The sequence below is a fragment of the Bombus pascuorum genome, chromosome 2, assembly GCF_905332965.1.
Source record: "Bombus pascuorum chromosome 2, iyBomPasc1.1, whole genome shotgun sequence".
NCBI classification, from domain to species: domain Eukaryota; kingdom Metazoa; phylum Arthropoda; class Insecta; order Hymenoptera; family Apidae; genus Bombus; species Bombus pascuorum.
In genome coordinates, this window is record NC_083489.1 from 13,628,381 (window position 1) to 13,651,785 (window position 23,405).

At 36.2% G+C, this 23,405-nt stretch overlaps 1 protein-coding gene across 2 annotated transcripts; it reads right to left on the minus strand.

Moving 5' to 3' along the window:
- Positions 1-572: 572 nt before the first annotated feature.
- LOC132916604 (protein SCAI) lies at positions 573-23,138 on the minus strand. 2 transcript variants are annotated; one of them, XM_060976743.1, is made up of 4 exons: positions 22,784-23,138; positions 17,479-18,329; positions 10,729-11,142; positions 573-2,931 (listed from the first exon to the last, which is right to left on the minus strand). In XM_060976743.1, the coding sequence occupies exons 1-4, from the start codon at positions 22,975-22,977 to the stop codon at positions 2,861-2,863; spliced, it is 1,530 nt and encodes a 509-aa protein (XP_060832726.1). In that variant the 5' UTR covers positions 22,978-23,138; the 3' UTR covers positions 573-2,860. The 2 variants fall into 2 exon arrangements, with proteins under 2 accessions (XP_060832726.1, XP_060832725.1); XM_060976742.1 differs by lacking the exon at positions 573-2,931 and adding an exon at positions 6,066-6,440 and having other exon boundaries at positions 22,784-23,133.
- Between the last annotated feature and the right edge of the window lie 267 nt (positions 23,139-23,405).

Consider the following 23,405-nt stretch of genomic DNA (forward strand, 5'->3'; position numbering starts at 1 on the left):
GCAGGTAGTTATTCGAGTTAATAGTAAGTCCTGAATATTTTTAGGAGATTTCTGCCGTTTTAGTACACCATAGCATAGGAATGTCAAGTGAGAAAAATATTTATCGTTCCTGTACTATAATTAACAATGATACAGGGGTGTTTTGTAACACGTGGAACCTCGTTCGATAGTGGATGTAGTCGCGAAAACAATGAAAAAAAGTTGGTGTAAACGCGAACCCTGTTTGTCCTTGTACTTAAGTTCTAGCTTTTTTCATATTAAATTATTAATGAGTAGACTGTGGACAGTTATTGCAAATTTATATCTCTATAAAAAGCAATGAGAAAAGAGTATTTTAGATACTTTTGTATATCATGTAGATTCTTTATATTTTTGTATATTTAAACTTAATGGCAAATATTTAATAAATTTAGTAAATTTAAAAAATGCATAAACATTGGGAAACTTTTAACATAAAGACAAACTATAGTATTTTGATACATTTCGACATTAATACAAGTTAAACTTAGCGATATATATATATATAGTTAATATTAACGATTAAAGAAATAGATTTTTCTTTTTGGAACACCAATTACGTAATCCAGTGTAACGGCGCTGTAACATGACAACCGCAGGCTTGAATTTAGGCCGAAAGTGACTTCCCATATGGTTAAGCAGCTGTACATTATCGATGTACAAAAATGACTATGATTCGAGAAAAAGGTTAAACAGGGCACATATTTATGCAAACTTTTCTCATTCCTTCGTGTCCTCTATCTACCATTAAAGTTACATAGTTCCCTATGTTATAAAACATCTTGTACAGAAAGGCAGATTCTTACTTATGAAAGATTCTTACTTATTAATTTATAAAATATCATTTTTACAATATTACAAGAAGACTTTAGAAATCTTCTACTTATGTATTCGCCAATTATATGCAAAAATACTTGTGATACGAATCACCAAATATGCTTTCTCATTCAACTACTATTTTTATAACTCCTTTATATTAATCTTAAATATACTTAGATATACTCTGTTCGTTCATCGAGAATGAATTTTATAATTAAGGAGCCTTGTTGAAAAAGGGTCCAGAAGACAAAATAGTAAATTGACTAATAACAAAGTGACTAGTTTTTTTTAAATATTAGTTACGTTTGTGTTTATAATTATATCAAAATATAATGTAAGAAAGTAAAATGTGTTAAAGTTTTTCAATAAATATAACATGTAAGTGTTTCAATACTTATAACTGGAAGTGTATGTATTTGCCATAAACCTATAGACCCTTTTTATCAAAAAAGTTTCCTCAATTAGTTTTATTTCCCTCAAAAATTCTTCTCTTCGATAATCAAACAAAAGGTCGAATATTCTCAAGAATATAATAATATGTAATAACGGCAGTTTATAATGAAATTAACAGTAAGACATAAAAAACCAAAGAAATAAACTCGGCTATTAAATGATAGAATTAAATGACACCCAGGAACCAGAGGACTATCATAGAGATTGATAATCGTATGGTCTCTGATATCAAGTATGCTTATATGTGATCGGGTACATTGCTCGCTTAATAATGCTGGACATTATAAACGGTTAACGTAAAAACTTCTGCGTTAATCGTCGTATCCGTGATAATAGGACACGCACAGCGTATTTCGTACGTTCTTCTGGATCTCGCTTTCTTTCTTTTTCATTTCCTTTTCTTTTCTTGCAAAACATAGAGGATAGACAGAGATTTCGTGTGCATGTATATGTGTTATGATACAGTGACCGCGAATCATGTATACAGAGTATTCCAGATTTTTCATGCAAAATAATGTTAATAATTTTTATATATTCTATGAATAAGGAATGTTATATAAATCATTTACAACTTCATTAAAAATGTATAGTAGAAATGTGAAATATCAAAAAAAGAATAATATTTTGGTCTGCAATAGCATACCAATTGGGCTTTTAGATATGAATAACTTTAAAGAAGAAAGATATATCAATCAAATAGTAGTACATCTGGTGAACTGATAGAAACAGTTAATTCGTTCATTGAGATGAAATAAAATTAAAACTTTTATTACAACTTTTTAATTTTAAATAACTTATATTTATGGCTTTTTTTAGTTTTGCTCGTAGAACATCTTTGTTTTGTAGAAAAACTTGGGACACTCTGTATAGTTTTAAACACAACAATACTCGACAAACGTTCGTCCGAGAAAACTGCTATTACTCTGCTCTCAAGTCGTTGCCCCTCTCCGTTTTCCCTCGTTTTTTTCTTCTAACTCCATTTTTTATCTTTTCCTCTCGTTTTCTTATAAAGACTAGATTGTACATAGTATTTCCTATATACACACGAACACAAATGAACTTGTTTCGTTTTCCATCTCGATTCTTTATCTTCTTTTTCTTCTTTCTGTACTCTTTTCTTTTCTTTCTCTACAGCTATTTAAAAATGGAAATCATAGTGGCGTAAGTCAAGATTTTGAGGATTTGAATCTAATATGTACTTCAACTTTTAAATGTATCATTCTTTTGGTTTTATACTTAATTAAGTTATATAACTGCAGATTCATATTTTTATAATATAAATACAATTAAGTAGAGATTTGCTTCACATACTATAACAAGTACTTTACATATCCTATGTATTTTTGCATATTGCATGCATTCTGTGCTGTTTTATGATTTGAAAAAACATAACTGATCTTTTAGTAAATTATAGCAAAGGAACTTACAACCACTATGATTCTTAGTCTTCCATTTGTTCCTTCATCCTGTAAGCTAAATTGTCCGTCATATAGGAGAGAGCAAGTTCAATTCGGCGAATCGTCATCTCGGCGACTCAATGAGAGCCACTCTTTCTCGCGTTCTGGTCGCTCTACTTTTTGCTTATAAATAAACGAGCCTCGCGGTTGGCACTTTGTGACGTCGGCGGGCCACTGTGTAGAGCTGTGAACGGAAAAATCGAAATGAACGGAGGAGGAAGATAACAAGCGTGAAATGGGCAAGATGAAATTGCAGGGTTAAGCAAAAGAAAGAAAGAAAAAATAGGAAAACATGAAAGTAAGAAATATGGTAATATTGTAGGAAAATTATATACCGGGTGTTCCACTTGTAATTTCATTGATAGTGAAAAAAAATAAAAACAGTTTTCAGATGATGATTGCATAGTTTGAGCATGTTTAATATCATCCGATGATGATAAAAAGATCATTTTCAATATTATCTTCAACGCTGCTATTTTTCTTGTTTAAGATCACTGATATTAACATCCGCTTTTTATTAGTTTAATTTATTGCAACATTGTAGCCAATTTGTGGACAGTTTCAACGACCTATAACATTAAAATGGATCTAAATAAAAGAAATAAATAATAATTATTTAGTTGTATTCATAGAAATCCGCAGTTTAGAAGCTGCTAATTTCAAATTAATTAGAAAATTAGCAAAAAATTCAATATACATAGTTGCAATTAGAAGGAAATGATACCAAATTTCTGTCTGGTAGCGTACATAATAAAAGAAAAGAATGTTCGCCTAAAACTTTGCGATAAAACTTTTACAGTTAAATTTGACATGTGTATATATCATTTTCTGTAAATATATTTTGCGCATTTTTACTGGTGGATTATTTGCCCTCGGTTTATCCGGAAAAACCGGAAACACCTCACGCGAGAGGGAATTATATAACAATGGGAGAAACAAACAGGGAAAAACAGGTGGATAGCCGTAGAAAGAGACGTTGTCTGCGTGGGTGAAGATTACGAGACGCGAACGAATAGAGAGAGAGAGAAAGAGAGAAAGGGAGGGAGAAAAAGCGCCGGAAAACCTGTGCTTCGCGGACACATCAGCGAAAATAGAATCGCAAAGTCTCGGACCCGCGTTTCTACAATAAAGTACGCATATATTATGTATGTGTATGTACAGTAGCTCACGAAAAAATTCCGATACTTGTAGAAATCTTTTATGAATTTGTTATGTGTGTTATGTAAAACACTTTGACAGCACTCTAATGAGATCCAACTGTCGTAATCATATTGATAAAATTAAAAATAAATCTGAAAATGTATATGAAAGTTACAAGACATTAAGTGCAAGTATATATTTCGCAGATGTCATAAAGGTATTTAATAAACAGTCAATTATTCATTACATTAATAAACCTCGATATACAATGGAACCATCTTTAACGCTTATTACATGTTTGATGGTTGTTCATGCTGTATACTAAATTTTTAATATATATATACATATATGATTGCAATGTATATCTTGTAATTTTTATGTACATTTTCAGATTGGTTTCAAATTTTATCAAGATAATTACAATGCTAATGAAATTTTGGGTTGTTTTATGCATCACATACTTTTGTAAGTATTCAAATACTTTTATGAGCTACTGCATATGTATATGTATGTATCGTGAGAGGTGTTGGATATAGGTTTACTGCGTAATGGCATAATTCGCGGTCCGAATGGTTCTACAGTCCCGGATGATGGAATTAGGACCACTCAAAGCTTTCAAGTTGAATAATGTAGTGGTCAACAATGGGTAAACAAGTGATTTGATCATATTTCAAATATTTCCAATAGTACTGAAGCCAAATAAACTGTCCGATCATGGGAATACAAATATTCTCCGATGTGACCTAATAAAAATTAAATAAATTAAATAAATTAAATAAATTAATGTTACATATACATAATTATCTACATATATACTTATAATTATTAATAATTTGGACAGTCAAAGACAACTTGTCATTTATCTGATATAGCATATGTGAAACTTCTGCGTGTGGTCCTAATTTGATACCCAGGAACCGTAAAATGCATTCACAGTATACTACATATATTGAAATAACGAAATTCCCTTTATTTCTCTATAAATTGATTAATCACCGTAAATTTCAACATGTTTTCATTTCTTTTCAATCCTCTTCATCTTTCTTTCATTTCTTTTTCTTTTTTAAGAGATAGAGAAGGGTTGGGAAGGTGCGTGGCCTGCGATTCGAATGGATAACCGAGAACCGAGAACCGAACGGAAAACCGTAAAATACGGAAAAACCGAACCGAGTCATTCGACGACACGCTAAAAGCTTCTTAAAATCGTACAAAGCACCAGTGCGTACAAATTCACTCCTCCGTTCGTCTATACATACAACTTGAGAATCACAATGTCTCTCTCTTTCATACGTATTATAATTATTCATCTTTCTCGTCCAAATTTTTTTTTTTGTTTCTTTTTTTCTTTTTACCATCGACGCAGTGACAGAATATATTATATATTTCATATATATATATATATATATATATATATATTTGTATGTTCATATATATACATATACATACATACATATATATATATTTGTATGTTCATATATATACATATACATACATATATATACATATATATACATATACATATATATATACATATAGACTTTTTTCTCTGTTTTGTGTTTCGTTTACTAGTCCGTAGCAAAAAACTGGCAGCGGTGTGTCGCGATTAACATAGAACGAGTCCTTAAAAGGAGAAACACGAAGCCACGAATATAATTTCTTCGCTCGTTCGTTTCATTCTCCTCCTCCTGCTCCTCCACCTTCTTTAACACTTCCTCTTCCGTATCCACACGTTTCTTCGCGCGCAGAGAAGAGAAAAACGCGTCGTTACCCGGCGTCGTGTGTCTTTTTTCAACCTTCCAATCGACAAATACCTATTGACAAGGAGAATCCAGAAGTCATCGAGAGATCATCGACGAACAGACGACGAGAACAACGATGATAGAACGAAAAGTACGACGCCGGGTTACCCTGAGACGGCGTCGACGATATCCAACACGAGCGGCCAATTAATTCCCGTGATTTATCGAACGACGATACACGTGCACGTGAACTGTACACACGTGATTTCTTCCGTTCTTCACTTATCATCTATCTTTCTCTTCCTTCCCTATACATACATACATACACATTTTTCGTTTCGACTCCTTCGATTCTCATTTTCTTTCTTATCCTCGTTCTCCTTTTTCTTTCTTTTCTTTTTTTAAATCTTTTTTTACTTTTTTTTTTGTTTAGACGCGGTTTAATGAGGTCTCAGTGTAACGATTTTATTGTTGCAATTGTAGTTACAATAATCGTAATCGTAGTCGTGGCTGTACGGCGGCAACAGGGATGTGGACTCATGGGGGGCCGAGCAGGAAAGATGCCTGGGTCAGGCTAGTTCGTTGCTGTCCGGGAAATGGTCGCGGCAGTCAAGACAGGCGGCCAGATCAAGCACCAGGTGATGAAGAGTGGGATGCTCGAGGACCTCCGCGTCCGGCAACGGTGGATGGCAACGGGGCCTCTGCTGTCGACCCCTGAACGACCGGTGCAGATTCAACACCACGTCGCAGAACACGTAGCGCACCAGCAACAGTCGTAGGAAATCGTCGCCGAAGAATTGCAACACGCTGGTTTCTGCGTGGACCGATAAAAGCGCTCGGTCAGGTCCGAGGGTTCTGGTACGTTTTTCTTTTTCTTTCTTTTTTTTTTTTTTTTTGATATACATACGGACATGCATACATATGTACAAATGGTTGTAAAAGTGTCTCCGTGGTTGTGTACGATGGATGTGCAGTTGGAGTTTCTGCATTTGTTTTTCTTTTTTCTTCTCTTTCTTCTTTTTGCTTTTCGCTCTTAGAGAGCGTCGGTGGTTTTAGAAATTAAAACGAGGCCCTTTGAGGTTGTTCGGATTTTTTTTAGGAAAATGTTTTAAAGCTTGTGGTGTTTCTTCTTTGTAATTTAGAAAGATGTGGTGAATAACGAATAGCAAAATTGTGAGAGAGTTTGTTGTATGAGAGTAGTAACATTACTGCGTTGAATTTGTTTATCGCTCGAAATAATTAATCCTATCTTTTGAGTTGTGGGAGAAACTGTTTTTTATCAATGGTAGAACATATTTTCCTCATCTTGTTATAAGGAATACACGATGCATTAAGATTAGGTTTTACCTGTTTTACCGAAAATAATTATACGTAAGTATCGTTTAGTTACAATTGACAAGTACAAGTACGATTGAAAAATACAATTTTGCGTATAAACAATACTAAGCATGAAAGGATTAAATTAAAAAGTAGATCCCCGCCACACAATTTTACTATTCTGTCTTCCTGCACATTCTAACTTCTTGCCATATTATTATTCAGAATTCTGAAAAAGAAATGGGATAAATGGGAATAAAAGGAAACATAAAACAACATGATTTCAATATTTGAGGAAAGAAGGGAAATACCATGGAAAAGTGAAAGGTTTAAACACCTCCAACTGCACGCTAACGGGCAACCGATTCATGGAGAGACTCTTCCAACACTCTGTACGCTCATTCGTTCGTTTCGTTTCAGAATTTTGACGTTCGAGCAAATCGATTTATGTTCCGATCGGGGACGTCAGTTCGCCGGTAACTTCCATCGTCGAGCTCGACCCTTTTGCACTTGATAAATTTTTACGAACTCTCCGTTACGGGCAAATAAACTTTCCCTATTTCTACGAATGTTTGCGACAAGTTTATTTCGATTTCGATGCAAAAGAAGTGTTGGTAACTCTTATTCCAGATAGAAAAACCTGGCAGGTACATTTTTTCTAAGGTGAATTTTTCAGTCCTCGAAAGTCAACATTGTCTAAGTCTTATTCAAGAAAAAACTTCCTTGTTCCTTCATACATATTATCTTCTATTTAAAAAAATAGGAAAGAATAATAACTATAAAGGTAATTATATTCATCTAAATTTTTTTCTTTTGCATTTGTAATATCAAATATGGAATTTGTATTATAGGAAATAAAAATCACTTATATCTTTGATATTAAACATCTAGTAAATAATTCCTATCTACTATAATATAAAATTATATGTATATCAATAGCTTTGGTATTACAAACAGTTTTATTGTGCTAGCATTACGTTTGCTTATAAGAGAAGAGATTGTATCTCTAAACCAAAATTTTTCCTGTTTAATCTGAAATAGAATAAAGTAATAATCAGATGAATGAAATTAAAAATAGTAGAAAGTAAATAAAAAGTACAAGAGTAATAGTAGATAGTAATAGTTGCGTTCAAATAAAATTAAATTAGAAAATTAGATTAATTGTTAGATGAGTTAGTTTACACCTTAGCGCTGTTTCTAGTTAAACAGACGAAAATATGCATGACAAGGATAGTTTATTCTCCTGGTAAGACTTGGAACTGTATAGTCCAATCGGGTGGTCGTGATGCTAAAAAGAGAAATTAAGAGTAAGTAGTGGAAAATCTTCAGAAAATGTTTCATCAGCGCAGTTACATTACCGTCATTCATTATACCGTCATTACAGCCATTTATTACGCTATTCGTTCCCATATGTCATAGGATGTAATTAACGAGGATGGGAAGACAATTAAATTATGACAATTGGCATATACAGATAAAGAACATTCTCCTACGAAAGCTATATCTTTTTCTTTCACGCTATGGTCTGAAAATTTGAAGTACATGAGACAAAAGAGAAAGTGGTGAGAAAATCCATCCTCTTTTATCATTTACACGCTCGAGGACGTGCAGTAGCATTGTCACGATCGCTCGGTTGGACTACACTTCGAAATCGATTGAGGACCAACACCACAGATACGTAAATTTCTCTAAAATTATAGAATTTCATAAAATAATAGAATCTGGCTGAAAGAAATAAGGAAAAATATACAGAATTCCTTTTCATAGTCATAACGTTAGGAAACAGAATTCGCTGATGTAAACTGATATTAAAACAATTGGAAATGAAACGTTGCGTTGGTTTGGTTCTTAATTTGAAGTTCTAAAATTGGTCCTTAATTTGTCATACTATACTGGAAATCACCTGCTGACGTCCACGATCTTTCTCTAAACAAAAGTTCGACGACGGTTCCAGATCCAAAGATATGGCCGACAAATTTGCATATTACTGTTGCTGCTGTTGTTGCCTGCTATTAGAGAACCTGTTGTTGTTGTTGTAGTTGTTGTTCGAACTTTTGAACGAATTATTGCCAAGCTAGATAGCCAGCTGGCTGTCCCGATCGATTTCGGTGAAACTTTCTAAGGGTAAAGTGAATTAAACGTATCCGCACAAAGCTTTACTTAACGACGCGATTATTATAAAGAGAATGAGAGTGAGCGAGTGAGTGAGTGAGTGAAAGATAGATAGATAGAGATAGAGAGAGAGAGAGAGAGAGAGAGAGGGAGAGAGAGAGAGAGAGGAGCCTGCGACAAAGGAAGCCACTCATACGTTCAAAACTCACACACGACATATCGCTGTCGCGAGAGGAACAATGGAGAGCCCCTTTGTAGCCGACCCTAGATCACGCGTCTAGGAGGAAAGATTGCCGGTTCAGCGATAAACACGACCTGGATCTAGGCCAGCTCTGTTTATCGTTCGAACGCAATCGTAAATCCCTTTCGGCGCGTTCTGGCTGCCGGTGAACGAACCGAGACGATTTCGAAGACTGGGATCGAGAATTCTTCTAATGCACTCCTTATTAGCAAAGCCGATTATAATCGTTATTAAGGAATAACCATCGGATTGATCGAGAAGTCTGTAGCGTTTTTTAAATATAAACTTCTATCAAATAGATAGATATTTGAGTTTTCAATATTTTAAACTCTAAACTTTATCATTTTCAAACGTGGCGCTTTGAATTTTCAAATGTTCAAATCTGCAAGCTTGTCGATTATTATAGTCACTTAAATTATTGCTGGGAGCTTTATAGTCGTTTGACGAGCGAAACAATGTTGAGAGAAGATGACGTTGGTTGTGGAAGATAACGCGTTCTGCTGTCACGCTAATTTTATGTGATTTGGCACCCACGCCACGTAGGTCAACGATATCTGGTAAAAGATAAAGAGATTATGAAAAAGAGCAGGGCGCTTATCCCAGAATCGTGGAATTGAATGCCTGAGTATCCGCATAAAAGAATATTTCTTTTTATAATTCCTAACAGACATACGTTGTATTTACTTTTTAAAAGGAACTTAAACGTTATTCTTAAAAAAGAAGTTTCCCATAAATGGGTCGATACTTAACATACTTCTTGTATATGAATTGATATAAGGAGAAATACTATGGTAATTTTTGTAAATGATTTGAATTTGAAAAAGATCTGAAATATGATTGCATAGTGTTTGCTAATCGATGAATTTAATAGTTAAAGAAATTTACGTCGGTGGATTTCTTTCCTCTCTGTGAGCTCACACTCCTTTCAACGAAGATCGATCCTTGCCCCTTTGGAGGAAAAAAAAGATAGATGATACCAAAATAAATTCATTCGCACGTAAATATAACATCCAATTGACCTTTGCACTATTCCACATCTCTTAATTACAAAATGTCCTATTAGAGAGACCTTACAATCTTCAAACATATATCACAAAATCCTCTACAGAAAACCAAAGAGTGAAATACTGTATCAAATTCATTTCCATTATCGTTATTCCAAAAAACATAACTCTATTATACAACCTTTACAATCGTTTAAATATTCTAAGATCCGTCTAATAAATCTCTAAAAGCAATATTCTCATCACCCAGTCCACGGATCGAAGGCAGCCAGACCAGAGCCAAGAAAGTTTCACCGATATGCCCCATTCCCCGTTCCTCATCCAATTAGAAGAGAAAGAGGGACAGAGATAGATAGACAGAGAAAGAAGCCAGAGCAGAGCTCTTCCAGGCCGTGTCAGGCGACAAAAACAACGTCCTGGATCCTTACCGCATCTGGAGCGCGTGACGAGCTGACAGGCCTCGATGAGGAATCGCTCGATGTAACGCTGGCACCGCTCCCAGTGATGCACGGCCAGGCTGCCGATGTTGCATATAAGGCAAAACGCGGCTAAGGGGGCGTGGAGAAACAGAGTGAACAGGCTTCCACCGTGTCGAACGTCGCGTAACGTTGACGGCGTGTCTTGGGGCGACATCAGCACCATCAACGGCTGTCCGAAATAACGAGGTATCTGTTGGAACACGAAGCTGTTGTCCGAATCGACGACCACGAACAGCGGTTTTCTTGTGAATGGATAGAGGTCACCCGGGTATAGGCAGTGCGGTTCCTTGCCACCTGTCGGCCTCTTCCCGTGCTCCGGGTCCCTCTTGCTACACGTGGACACGCCACCCAGGTCGTACCCCACTGTAAAATCGGAAGGTTTATCAACATCGTGCAATTCCGGTTTCGTGGAGCGGCGTGATGTCACGTGGAAACGGCACCCTAACTATCGGGCGACGCGCCCTTCCTTGGCATCGTTTTGTGTTTCATGTGGGTTTTGGCTTTTCAGATTTCGGGTTGCAGGGAGTATTTAGGATATTTGTAGGGAGGAATATGGGGATTTGGTGCTTAAGATTTATAATTAGGGACTAAGGCAGTTAAAATTTTTAAATATAAATGTTGGAATGTTGAGATGTCAAAGTATTGAAGTCAAAAAGATTTGGAAATTGGAAGATTTCAAATTTGAAAATTCATTGCTTCCAAATGTGAAAGTGTAAAAATTGAAAGCCCTGTAATTTAAAAATTTGGGAATTCAAAACTTTCAAATCTAGTAAATTGAAAATTCAAAGCTTCTAAATTTGAAAATCCTGAAAAAGTACACAGTTTCCAAATTTAGAAGCTTAAAAATTTGAAGCTTCCGAATTTAAAAGTTTGAAAGTTTAAAGCTTCAAAATTTAAAAGTTTAACCACTCAACGCTCCGAAATCTAAAAATGAAAAACATGTGGGTTAAAAAATTAAAAAGTTCGGAGATTTAAAACATTGAAACCAGAAGTATTATAATGTAATCTATCTTTTTAAAACTATAACAAATCTTCCATAAGGACCCGAACGAATACTCTATAAAACTGAAACTTGCGGTTGCTTAGGCCTGTTTTTCGCACTGAGCGTTTCTATAAATAAAACAGCGATCAGTTGCATCGGCTGTTCACGCGCGGCCGGCTTGAAAGAACGAGCTTCATTTCGGCGAAACAATGAGCAGAGAAGCTTGTCGGACCGTGTTGGTTTTCGAGACTCGCCGCTTGAAATTGGAGCGTTACCAAAATCGTTGCCTGTATCCTTGGAAGATTTATTTGTGTCCGGACTAGATCGTACCACGACATTGTAATTTGTATCGCGCTTTTTGGAACGTACCAGTTCTGCTTTTAAATTCTACCTAGTTTCCCGCGCGTCTGACCATTCCTAGTTTTTTCCACTAAATACCCTATATATGTTCTCTATGCAAATTTAAAATGTCAAATTTAATTTCTTGTCTAATGTTATAGCAGTATGGTGAATGCGTATTTTGAAAGCCAAAATAAAAATAACAAGAATCTATGTTTATACGCATGTTACTGTGCTAAATATTCCAAAAATATTGACTGCCTTAACATTCTAATCATATTGTTGATTTTTTACAGAGCTTTATACATATATCAACCTTTTTTTGAGATATCTTTAAATGTAACAGGTTGTTTTCTTTCCATATTAAAATATTTTCTGCTTAACATTATGTAACATAAAAATCAAAAAAACAAAGAAGCTGGACTTATTATATTGGTTCCTTATGGTCTTCATATTTGATATATTGAGATCAGAACACACGTCTACTGTAACCATAGTCATATAGTGCCAACGTTTATCTGTAAAACCTATCGCAACCATAAAAGTGAGATTTTTAACCACACCGAAAGCCGAGATTTACTTAAAAGAGGCAAAAGAATTGTCGGTCGAATGTAGCCGGCGGGGTTTCTTCGATATCGACGCGCCACCGCGTATTTCGATATTGATTGCAAACTTAGAATCCACTGGGCCGACAGCTTGGAATCTCTATCGCGGAATGACCTTGACACGGATGCGCTACTCTACTTTCGTTGAAAGACCGTTTTCGCCTTCTCGAGCGGCTTGTAACCTCACCGCGTTCTGAATACCGGCTTCCGAGCGTTCCTTTGGTGGTCAGCTCGCTGAATTTTTCAACATCGTCGACCTTCGGTCTTGACTCGAATTTTTTTCTTCTATTTTATCCCTCCTCTCTTCTTTCTTTTTTCCTTCACTTTTCCTTCGTCCTTTTAAAGGTATCTTACGTGTAACATTTAGGCAACATACAAATGGACGATAAGTGGAAAGTGTTACGTACTTTGAAGAGAACAGCAGGAAGGGAAAGAGAGAGATTGCTCGATGACTGGAGAGGAATTGTGATACAGAATAAAGTAGTCTGTACAAAAGATCCGTTTGGAAATAGGTGGCCAAATTTTACAGCGTGTTTCGGTTCTACTGATGAAAACGGGTCACGTGAAGGTTATGGATTTGCGGACGTTTTCATCTCAAGTTGTAGAGATACGCATGTTATACTGGAAAATATATCAACGTTACTTTATTTTATATGTATATACTTCTTTGGAAACGAAAGTTTTTGAGTATAATAAAAGTTAGAAATATGAATAATAGTAACTTCTGAAGGAAAGTATTTTTATTTACCTTCCTAACCTCATTACGTCCTGTGGTACAATCGTGTTTCTTATCATTAAAAACTCTTCAAATTTATGAAAGTTGATAAATAATGAGATATTCAAAATCTTTCTATTCGTCGAAACGGAAAAGCAGAGATTTAATACTCCAAAGTTTGAACCAAAATACCTGTAATGTAATACAAACGTCTATTATATATTATCATATTAATAGTGTAATTTAACCTGTATGTAAAATCAAACACGATCCCAAAACTTTGCCACCAATTTACCTCTTGATACACGCGATAATAAATACCCACACGACAATAAATACTTGTTTACATTTACATGCGGACACTGATAAATACCGAGAACACATAGAAATATAGTAGCTCGCGAAAGTAAATACTTATAGAAACTTTTTATGAATGTATTATGTGTGTTATATGAAACAGTTTGAAAATGAATATATTGTAACAGTTGTTTCTTATTGCTGTATCGCGGATTTTTATGCAATTGCGAATAATTTTAAGATACAAAAATACGTAAGAATATGCAACGTTATGATATGCAACAACATACAAAAGCATACAAAACATAAACGTATAAAGATACAGTATTGTTTTTGTGTATAGTACTATTTATGATATTTAACAGGTAAACCAGATCTCTACTCAGATCCTACTCTTTTAATTATATCCATGAAAATATGAATTTATAAAAAAATCAGCACTGATTATGCTACTGATGAAATTCGAAAATGTTTTATATAGCACATACAATATATGTATACATAAAAGATTTCATAGCAAGTACATATTCAGACATTTCTGTGAGCCAGTGTACATGTATCACAAAATACATCGAAAGCGTTGCATAACGAATTCTGGTATTAAATATACGAATTACTAATTAAACCAGGACAGAAATGCGATGAATGACGGACAATTATTCCAGATCAGCCGGAAGATAATAGATCGTCGCGGTTGAACGTCGTGGCACGTGGAATATTAGGAAACCATCTAAACGACCTGGATTTTCTATTTAGTTAATTCAACATGCACCGCGATGAAGGGTCATGGTCATGTGTATCTCGCAAGCCGACTCTCAAGATGTCTTCTTTCGATCCTCATAACAGTTTCATGAGGATGCCCACTAATTAAAAACGAAAAAGAAGAGGACGCTAGCGTGTGTTCTTTCAAGTTCCTTCGAGTCGCGGACACCTTGTACTGATCTTTTCGCCAATCCAATTAAAGGCGTTGATTTCTGAAGGAGAAAGGAAAGCTGTATTGTGACACTGGGGAATTTTCTTTGTGGTACAATGTGGTGCTAACGTGTTAACGAGAAGAGGCTATTTTTAGGCGTGTAATTGAATTGTTCTCAACAAATTGGTTGAATATGAATAATTTTTGTTGCTATTAGATAACAGAAATTCGTAGAATTACTAGTAGTGCTAGTTTTTGTATTAGGGGTATGTGAATTTCGTCTGCAAATTTAAATAGAACTTTTTACCTTTTGTAATGTATAATGCACTTAATTATATACATGAAAGTATAAATATTTATACTTTTTCAAAATGTATGTTTCATTTATGAATTTCATAGATATCATTTGAATCTGTATAGGGAAGTGTGATACTTAAATATTGATTTTTTGTGCTGTGAAATTTTCAACTATTATTATATAGTAGTTAATACTTCATCTAAGCTAGTGTAGCATTGTCTACAGCTAAATAATTTTTTCTGCAGTTCTTAGTATCTTCTATATGTATCTATGATTATATACATATAAGCTTCTGACTCTATAAGCCTCCTATTCTAACCAATCTTTAAAACTGTAAGTAATATAGCCTAAACAAAATATATCCTAGCACAAATGTCTTAATAATTAGATTTCCTGCTCTTTATACTTCTTATAAAAAATTGAATCCATTCAAAAACCATGTAAGTTATTCTTTAACCTTTTATAACAAAAACTTAACTTGCTTATGAAACAAAAATATGACAGGTTATTCGTATTAATCTAAAATCTAAGAATTAATTATTGTAATAAAAAATCATGAAGTAGAAATAAAATAGAGTTTAAAAAATAGGTACATGTAACTTCCATAGTGTTATAGAGGGTTAACATCGCTTTACCCTAACCTCAACTCAATTTCCAACAACTTATTTAATTTTGAAAAAAACATTATATAAGCATACCATTCCCTTCCAAATACAATACCTTCCAAACCTTCATCTTCAAAATTCGGAAAAAAACAGAGGCCAGAATAAATTTAACTACTGCAACTGATTGTCATCATCAATTCCGATCAAATGCAGAAACACTTTCCGGTCTTTCCCACTCGACTATACATAATCCGAATACTACTAACGAAAAGAGCGTTCCTTTCAGTAACTAAATCAACGATGAGTGCGGCTCGTGTGCCGTATGCTCACTGGAAGCCCTTGAACGAATCGGAGAAAGGTGATAGTCCGATTCGATGATCCAATTAGTGGCATGCGTTTAAAGGTAGATCTACGTGCGGTGGAATAGGCATCGTGTAACACTGTTGCGACACGGCTTATCCGTAAACTGCGGATTTTTATGCATTTCTAGGAAATTTGGAAGTGCAAAATTGTATAAAATACACATGATATAAAAAATATATAAAATATACAAAGTATAGTGTATAACGCTTGATAGATAAAACAATTTTCTGATCGAATATCTCCTTTCTTAATTATATTCTCAAAAATATTTATAAAAAAAAGTCTCTACTGAGCATACAAAAATTTGGATCTATATAAATACCCGCGGTTTACTAGTATACATATATATGTAATTGAGCGTGTTTGATTAAATATATTTAATTGCTGTAACAAAGGAAGCAGCTTCATTTTTCAGTAATTTAATTAAAGCAACAAAGATCTCATTAAATTCGATTTTATCTCTGCTAAATTAACTCTTTCCAGTTAAAAGATTAATATATGGAAAAATAGCTTCTACATATTTTATAATACCTTAGAATTGTGAATTTAACCCTATCTTCTCTAGATTTTGGTTACGTGGTTTTATTTACCTCTCTAGATTCAATTCGTTGAACAGAATACGAATATTTTGTATGATAGACATGGAAAAATCCTTTCTTCGTCGTTCAAGGATCGTCAGGAGAGTTAGACGTATCGATAGGACACGGAAGACCCGCTCTACCCGACCGGTCGAATTACCGGCCGAGGAAACTGACCGAAAATGCCGACACGCGTTTACATTCAGCTTCGTCAAGCGCGTGATTCGTTTTAGCCTTGCATCAACGACTGCCCTCTACCGTGATAAGTAATTTTCGGCCGATCAACGGAATCGACCGGAGGCCAACCGCCTTTTTAAAACGGAAACTATTTTCGTTGACAAGAGGCGAACATGCTTTGATCGATCAACTGGTTATTAGTTGGCGCAAACTGTTTCGACTTGGAGATTTTCAGGTCGTGGAGGTAGTTGAATTGTCGAATAAGAAGTTTTACAAATTTACTAAGATACGGTATCAGATTTAGAAAAGAAAGCTATGTAAAACTTGATTTGGAAATGTTGGCTTTAGGATTAGTGCGAGAATGTACAAATATATAAAATATTGGATTTGTGTTGCACATGATATTTATCAATACACGGATGTGGTTATAGTACTCTCAAATTAGGATAGACACGTGTCTGTCGGTGAGAATATATTTCAAGGAATCGTCAAAAATATTCAGCCCAATGATAATTTGTTTTTGTACATTTTATGAAACAACTCTAATCGACAAAGCTAATAAAACTTCATAGCTATTAAGACTAACTATACAATAGAAATATTGCAACCACGGAAAACGCTCTTCCTTATTTTCCTTCCCAAGAAAAACCCATTAACATCAACCATCTATCAAACTTCCTCCAACTCTCCAATCTGCTCTACTCCTACATCGGCTGCCTACATCTATTCCATATCTCTTTCCTGACAGCAAAACGTAAAAACGGCTCAGCCAAGGCTCTAAGATACTCGCGGAAGCGTGATCGGTCGCGATCAAAGGCAACACTCACTTTCTTCCGGATGCTTGACGGTGGAGAAGCAGCCGTCGGCGGACAAGTAGAGCAACAGCGCTCCGTTCGCGGGCAGCTCTTTGAAGCCGCTCGCGAGGAATACCTGTACCTGGCTGTAGGTGGGCTTGTACAACAGGTACTTATGTGGATTGTCCCGCCTCGGGGCACCGTTCTCGGCACCAGGATACGCGCCAGGCCTGAATGGCATTCTTCCTGCCGGCGACGCATCGTGCAGGTGATTAGGGTCGTCCCTTGGCTCCCTTTCCAGCGTTTGCAGCATCCTGAACATGTCCATCGACAATTCACTGAACTTCACCTGGTCGGCGCAATTGCCAACGATCAGGATCTCCTGCAGGGATAGGCACATGGGTGGCGTACGTTCGACTGGCGGTGAGGTCTGAGGCCCCAACCTGTGGGTCAGTATAACCGGGTTCGAGTCCGAGTGCACTACTCCGACGGCCGACTCGGCCTTCACGAACGCCTTGATCTCGTCGAGGACTAAATTCCACTCGAGTTGATCGTCCGGTTCGTAGGTGCTGGTGTAATCAACGATTTGGGCGTCCAACTCTTGGACCAATTCACGGACGAGCTTCATACGATTCAACAGCAGGCAGACGACGATGAAACGGGCGTAGTACCTGAGCTTCTTCACCATCAGGTCGCTCCTATCCTCTTTGGCGGCACGGCTATAGTAAGCGCGGCCGCGAATCGCCGCATAGAACGAGTAGGCCTCGTGAAGGTACGAAGTCTCACTGGTGCGAAGGTAGTAATGGTAGTAGAGCTGGCCGATCTTGCTCGCGATCTCACCGATCTGCCACCTCTTCAGGCCGTACTTCGTATCCAGTATCGTCCTGCAAGAAGTGGGCGCGCGTGTGTTCACGCGCGCCTTTTATGGTTATTGGTCTGGTAGGCGCTTTGGTAGGAGTGTTGATTGATATATTGAGTTAATAAAGATATAAGAATGAGAATATAAGAATATGTATGAAAGACAGAAACAAGAGCCATTAGATATAAGAAAAGAAGTATAATTTTATATTTTTATGTCTTTCTACTTCTGGATCTTCTAATAAATAACTATTGCTTGAAATGAGTACAATTGTTCAAATATTAACTATTAAGAGATTTATAATCTTGTTGTGCGAATTATAAAAAACGTACTGATCTTTCTTTGCTTTCACGTATTTTCAGTTTTGAAGTTAAGATAATAAAGGAAGAGAGGTACATTAACGTTTCTATGGAGAACGCTGTATAAAATTCTATATTATACTTAAAACCTTCCCCAGCTAGGCTACAAAAATACAATACTTCCAACCCCATCCATTGAACAATCATCATTAAAAAATCCTCGCAAAACCTAACAATACTTTCTTTCACGAGAAATCACACCTCCCTAGACTAAGATCAAAGAAACGCTAGTAACAAAGTCTCAATACCTAACCTTTCGCGACAAAAAAGGGACAAGGAAACTGCAACACAATAAAAAAAAACTAAACAAACGGAACAACAAGGAAAGAGAAACAGGGGAACATAATACAAGCGCAGATACCAGCGATACTTTTGAAACTGATGGCCGTACGTTCGAGAAACTTTTCCCTATTGTTTTGACGTGTGGAACCGATCCTGAAAGAGCGTCCCCGATATTTATTAACAGTCGACACGGCACGATCGCGTGTCTACCTATCTATACCTGCAGCCACGTGTTACGTATGCACGTATATCGTACGTGTGTGTATATAGGAGATGTACCGTAGCGGTTGGGTGTCGCATGTCTGCACGAACGCGAGCGGTGTGAATAGCCGGATAGACAATTGACTCTTTGTCGAGTCGCACCATCAGCCAACCGGCCCATGTTGATGACACTTTACGATCAAAAAGGAAAGGTACAAAGGGCTGAAGATTACCGGGCATCCAGTGCAACAGAATCGAAAGGGTAAATAAAGACGTGTGTGTAACGTGGTCCAAGTGGGCCAACGAAGCAAACTCACCCAAGCGAATCGGTCTAGGGTTAGCTTCGACTGTTACTTAGTGAAAGAGGTTATGGGTAGAGACTATGGTGAGTTTATGAATGAAATGATGACTGGAAAGGGATGGAATAATGTGATTGGTCTATAATATGTAATTTATCATACTTTATATATATGAACGGTTCAGAGAAAAAGTGGAACAAGCGATTTGTAATTAAAAAAGTTTCGCTAGAGAGAAACAATTAAACTTAATTTTAATTCTTCAGTCTTTCAATATTTTGTACCAAACGCAGTGAATAATTGATTCTGATTTAAAGGTAACATGTGAACTAAATAGTTATAGAATACTATGACTACGGCAGCAAACATTTGCACGATCGTTATATCATTCCCATAGTCCAGAAGGAGTACGACGGAAACCACGTGACACAGATCCTCGTGGCGATCGTAATGTTCCTTCTGTTGCAATTTATAGACAACAAGAAACGGAAGGAGAAGAAATTGGAAACGCTTTTACCTTTCAGCCGCTCCGTGTGCTATGATAGTTGTTTGTTAAATTATTTCTTTAATTAAATTAAATTATCTTTTTCGAATGAAAAATATTTTTTGACTCGCTTTTTTTAAGAAAATATATTGTAAAGAAGATAAACATTGTCGCCTTGTATTTTATACTAATTCTAAATATATAAATAAATAAATAATCAGTTTCAGAATTAAAAAATTCTTTAAATTCTACGTTCAAGGTTCATTTTATGTATTCATTCAATTTGTGTCAAGTGACGAATACTCGTAGAACGATTTAGTTTCCTTTGAAATAGTATTTCCCTTATCGTTCACCGTAAATTATATTCAATAATCTTTATTAAAATATTATTATCGGTGACATTTACTGACCTTTCTTGACTTATTCCCCAATGAAAGATCATCAGAATCGACGTTGAACTATTTTAACATTTACGTAAGTCTCAGATTCATACTTTCAATGGCCTTCACGGTGCATTTTACTTATAAAAAGTTACGTGAATAATTTATGACACTGAACACGAAATTTTAACAATATTTGCAATAATTAAATATTGAAGAATTAAGACCTGTTAATTTCCATCATGCGCTAATAATAATAATACTAATAACCAATTAAATTACCATATTTTTACTACTCTAATATGACTAATGATTGCTATGAAATAAGAAATACGTAGTTATTGGAATAAGTATATTAAATCATATAAAAGATTGAACATAGATGGATGCATTCGCGTAGCGATAGCCACGAGAATTCAAGTCACGTGCTTTTTATCGTACAAGAACTCTTCGGAGAAATCACGTAAAGATCATGCAAGTTCTAAATCGTATTACAAGAAAAAATCATGTAATATGATCTGTAAAGATATCTGAAACACAATTGAACAGAGTCTAGTAATTTTAGAGATGGAAATATAATTTCTTAATGCATAATTACTGTAAACTATTATATAATGTAGAAATCTTCATCGCAAATGGAAGAATTTCAAAGATTTAAGTAACAACTTCATTTTGTAATACTAGATCTACCAAAGGCATTGATCTTTCCATTTAATTAAGTAATAAAATATATTAAAGAAGCTCTATCTTTTTTAAGATTTGAACTATCAAGGACATTGGAATCTTACAAGTAATTAAACAATAAAATAATTGACAATATGCTTTACAATTAATTGAAACATACAAGATATATTGGGATAGAAAACTATTAAATATAGTTATATGTATGTATCTATTTATTTTCATTGAAATCATCTGTATTCATATAGTATATTCCCAAGTGCATATTAGAGATTGATAGATCTAATGTTGAAAGAAACCATGTGCAGTTTCTATGTTAACTGATGTATCTTTTAATTCTCAGCAAAAGGTATTGAAACACTCGAGCCTGAAGCGATCGTTTTAAAGGATATTTCAAGTTTCATTCTGCAAAATTCAGCGTATAAAAAGGGAAGATGTACAAAGGAAACGTGAAAGCAGACTAAATTGAAATTAACGTATCTTTTAAATACATAGATAATTTTCTCACACAAATATATCCATTTTGTAAAACGTTATTTAATTTCATATTTCCTTCGTATATATATGTATATATATCTCCTTATCTTTCATACTCTCTGAATTTTATAAAATTAAATCACACGTATTATATCATACGTACAACACGCTATATAAAATCTGCTTCAAGAATTATAAAAGTCTAATATAATATACTCGATGTTTCTTCGTATCTCCAATCCTTATTCCAAACGATAGAAATATCTGGGTTGTGGATTTTAAAAATTCAAAAGTGTATAAAGTGTACATAATATGCAAAGTACATAAAATATCCAAAGTCCAATATTCGTTATAATATTTAAAGAGTGAAACAAATCTCTGGCTAGATCCTATTCTTCCAGTTGCAGTGTCAGATCTACCTAATAAAGTATAAAGATATCTATAATGCTAGCATTATAACTAGACTACGGATGTTTATATATTTATGGGGAATTTAATGCAAAAATGCAAGGAATGTGCAAAGTGGTAAAAAATGCATAAAATATTCAAAGCTTAAATTTCATTTCTTAAACTAAAACTTTAACAAAAGCGTTTGTACAAACAGCCGCAGTCCAGTTATACCAAACCGAAAATGATAAAATTAGGAAAACGACAATCGATGAAACCCGTAAGATTATCCTGTCTTTGTAGATGTACGAAGTATAACGTGTAACCCACTAAAAGCACCGATATCTCGTAGGGAGATCGTGATGAAAATCTGAGTAAGCGGCAGAGATACACGATAGCTATATACGCACACGCGTGACCGTGTTCACTCGCGCGCACGATTCTCCATTCACGTTCACGTCACATGGTGGGTCGAGCGCGTAAAAGGACCGTGCCGTGATCCTTCGTGAACGGGCGCAACCGATCCCCGTTTTACTCCCCTGTTGCCTATTACGTCTCCCACGTATGTGTAGATACACGCGTGTGCTTTCCGTGCGAGGCGGGCTCTCGCGGCCCGTCAGGCCCTTCCGGAGGAGATAGAGGAAACACCAAGAGAACACAGCTCTGTTTCAGCGTTATCCTGACAGAGTCGCGGATCGTGTCGAAGGACCTCGTGGCGTGGAGGACGTCGTACGCGTGTGATCGATGGCTTCAACCACGCCAGCGGCCACCCTCGTCCGACGATGACTCACCGTGTGGCCTCCGTGTGGTATATACGCGACACAATGTTGCATGATGCTTTTCATTTTTCTTATCTTTTCTTTCATCATTATCTATTTCTTTATCTTGCTGTTTTTATTCCTCTTCTTCCTTTTTTTTCAAGTTTCACTCACCTGTGCTGCTGTTGAAACTTCCACAGCTTCGTGTAGATGTCAAAGGTGCGCCCGAAGTAACCCTGCCACTGCTTGTGCCCGTACTGTGGTAAATCCCGTAGCCCGTTGAACAGCTGCTTGCTTTTCTCGAGCAGGTGGCAGAACTCGAGGACGACTTTTCGCTCGTGGTCGTCCATGCCAGCCATCATGACCATCTTTTCGGTGAATCGAGATCGCGGCCACTGGCTGGACGGCCCTTCAGACGACGGTCGCGGTGGCCCCGCGTGATGGCGCCTGGCGATTCCGCCACCCTCTCTTCCTGCACTCTGGACACGGACGCCGCGACCAACGCGCCGACCCAATCAATACTTGCCCACCCCGCATCAGGGGGCGCACCGTCCGTGTCGTACCACGCCACCGAGCACCACGCCACGAGCCACCCCGCACACGTCGCAACGTCGACCTGAGACATCTGTCTGCTCCGCCGATAGACTCGCTGTTGGACTTCGTTCGGAATATGGGAGCGATCGATAGATTTGTTTCGGAGGGTAACTGTCGTGGATCTGATGAGCTTCATGGTAAATTGTTTCGATGGTAGGTTAACAGGCGTTGACTCGTCGAAGTGATCTTGCAAGTGGTAGAG

What these genes read in the sequence shown, in the direction of transcription:
- LOC132916604 (XM_060976742.1), bottom strand. Translation starts at nt 22,977, where the DNA reads ATGGTCATGATGGCTGGCATGGACGACCACGAGCGAAAAGTCGTCCTC. An exon ending in AAGTTTCAACAGCAGCACAG is followed by an intron (nt 18,330 to 22,783) that starts GTGAGTGAAACT and finishes CACTTCTTGCAG; the next exon opens with GACGATACTGGATACGAAGT. An exon ending in CGTCAAGCATCCGGAAGAAA is followed by an intron (nt 11,143 to 17,478) that starts GTGAGTGTTGCC and finishes CCGATTTTACAG; the next exon opens with TGGGGTACGACCTGGGTGGC.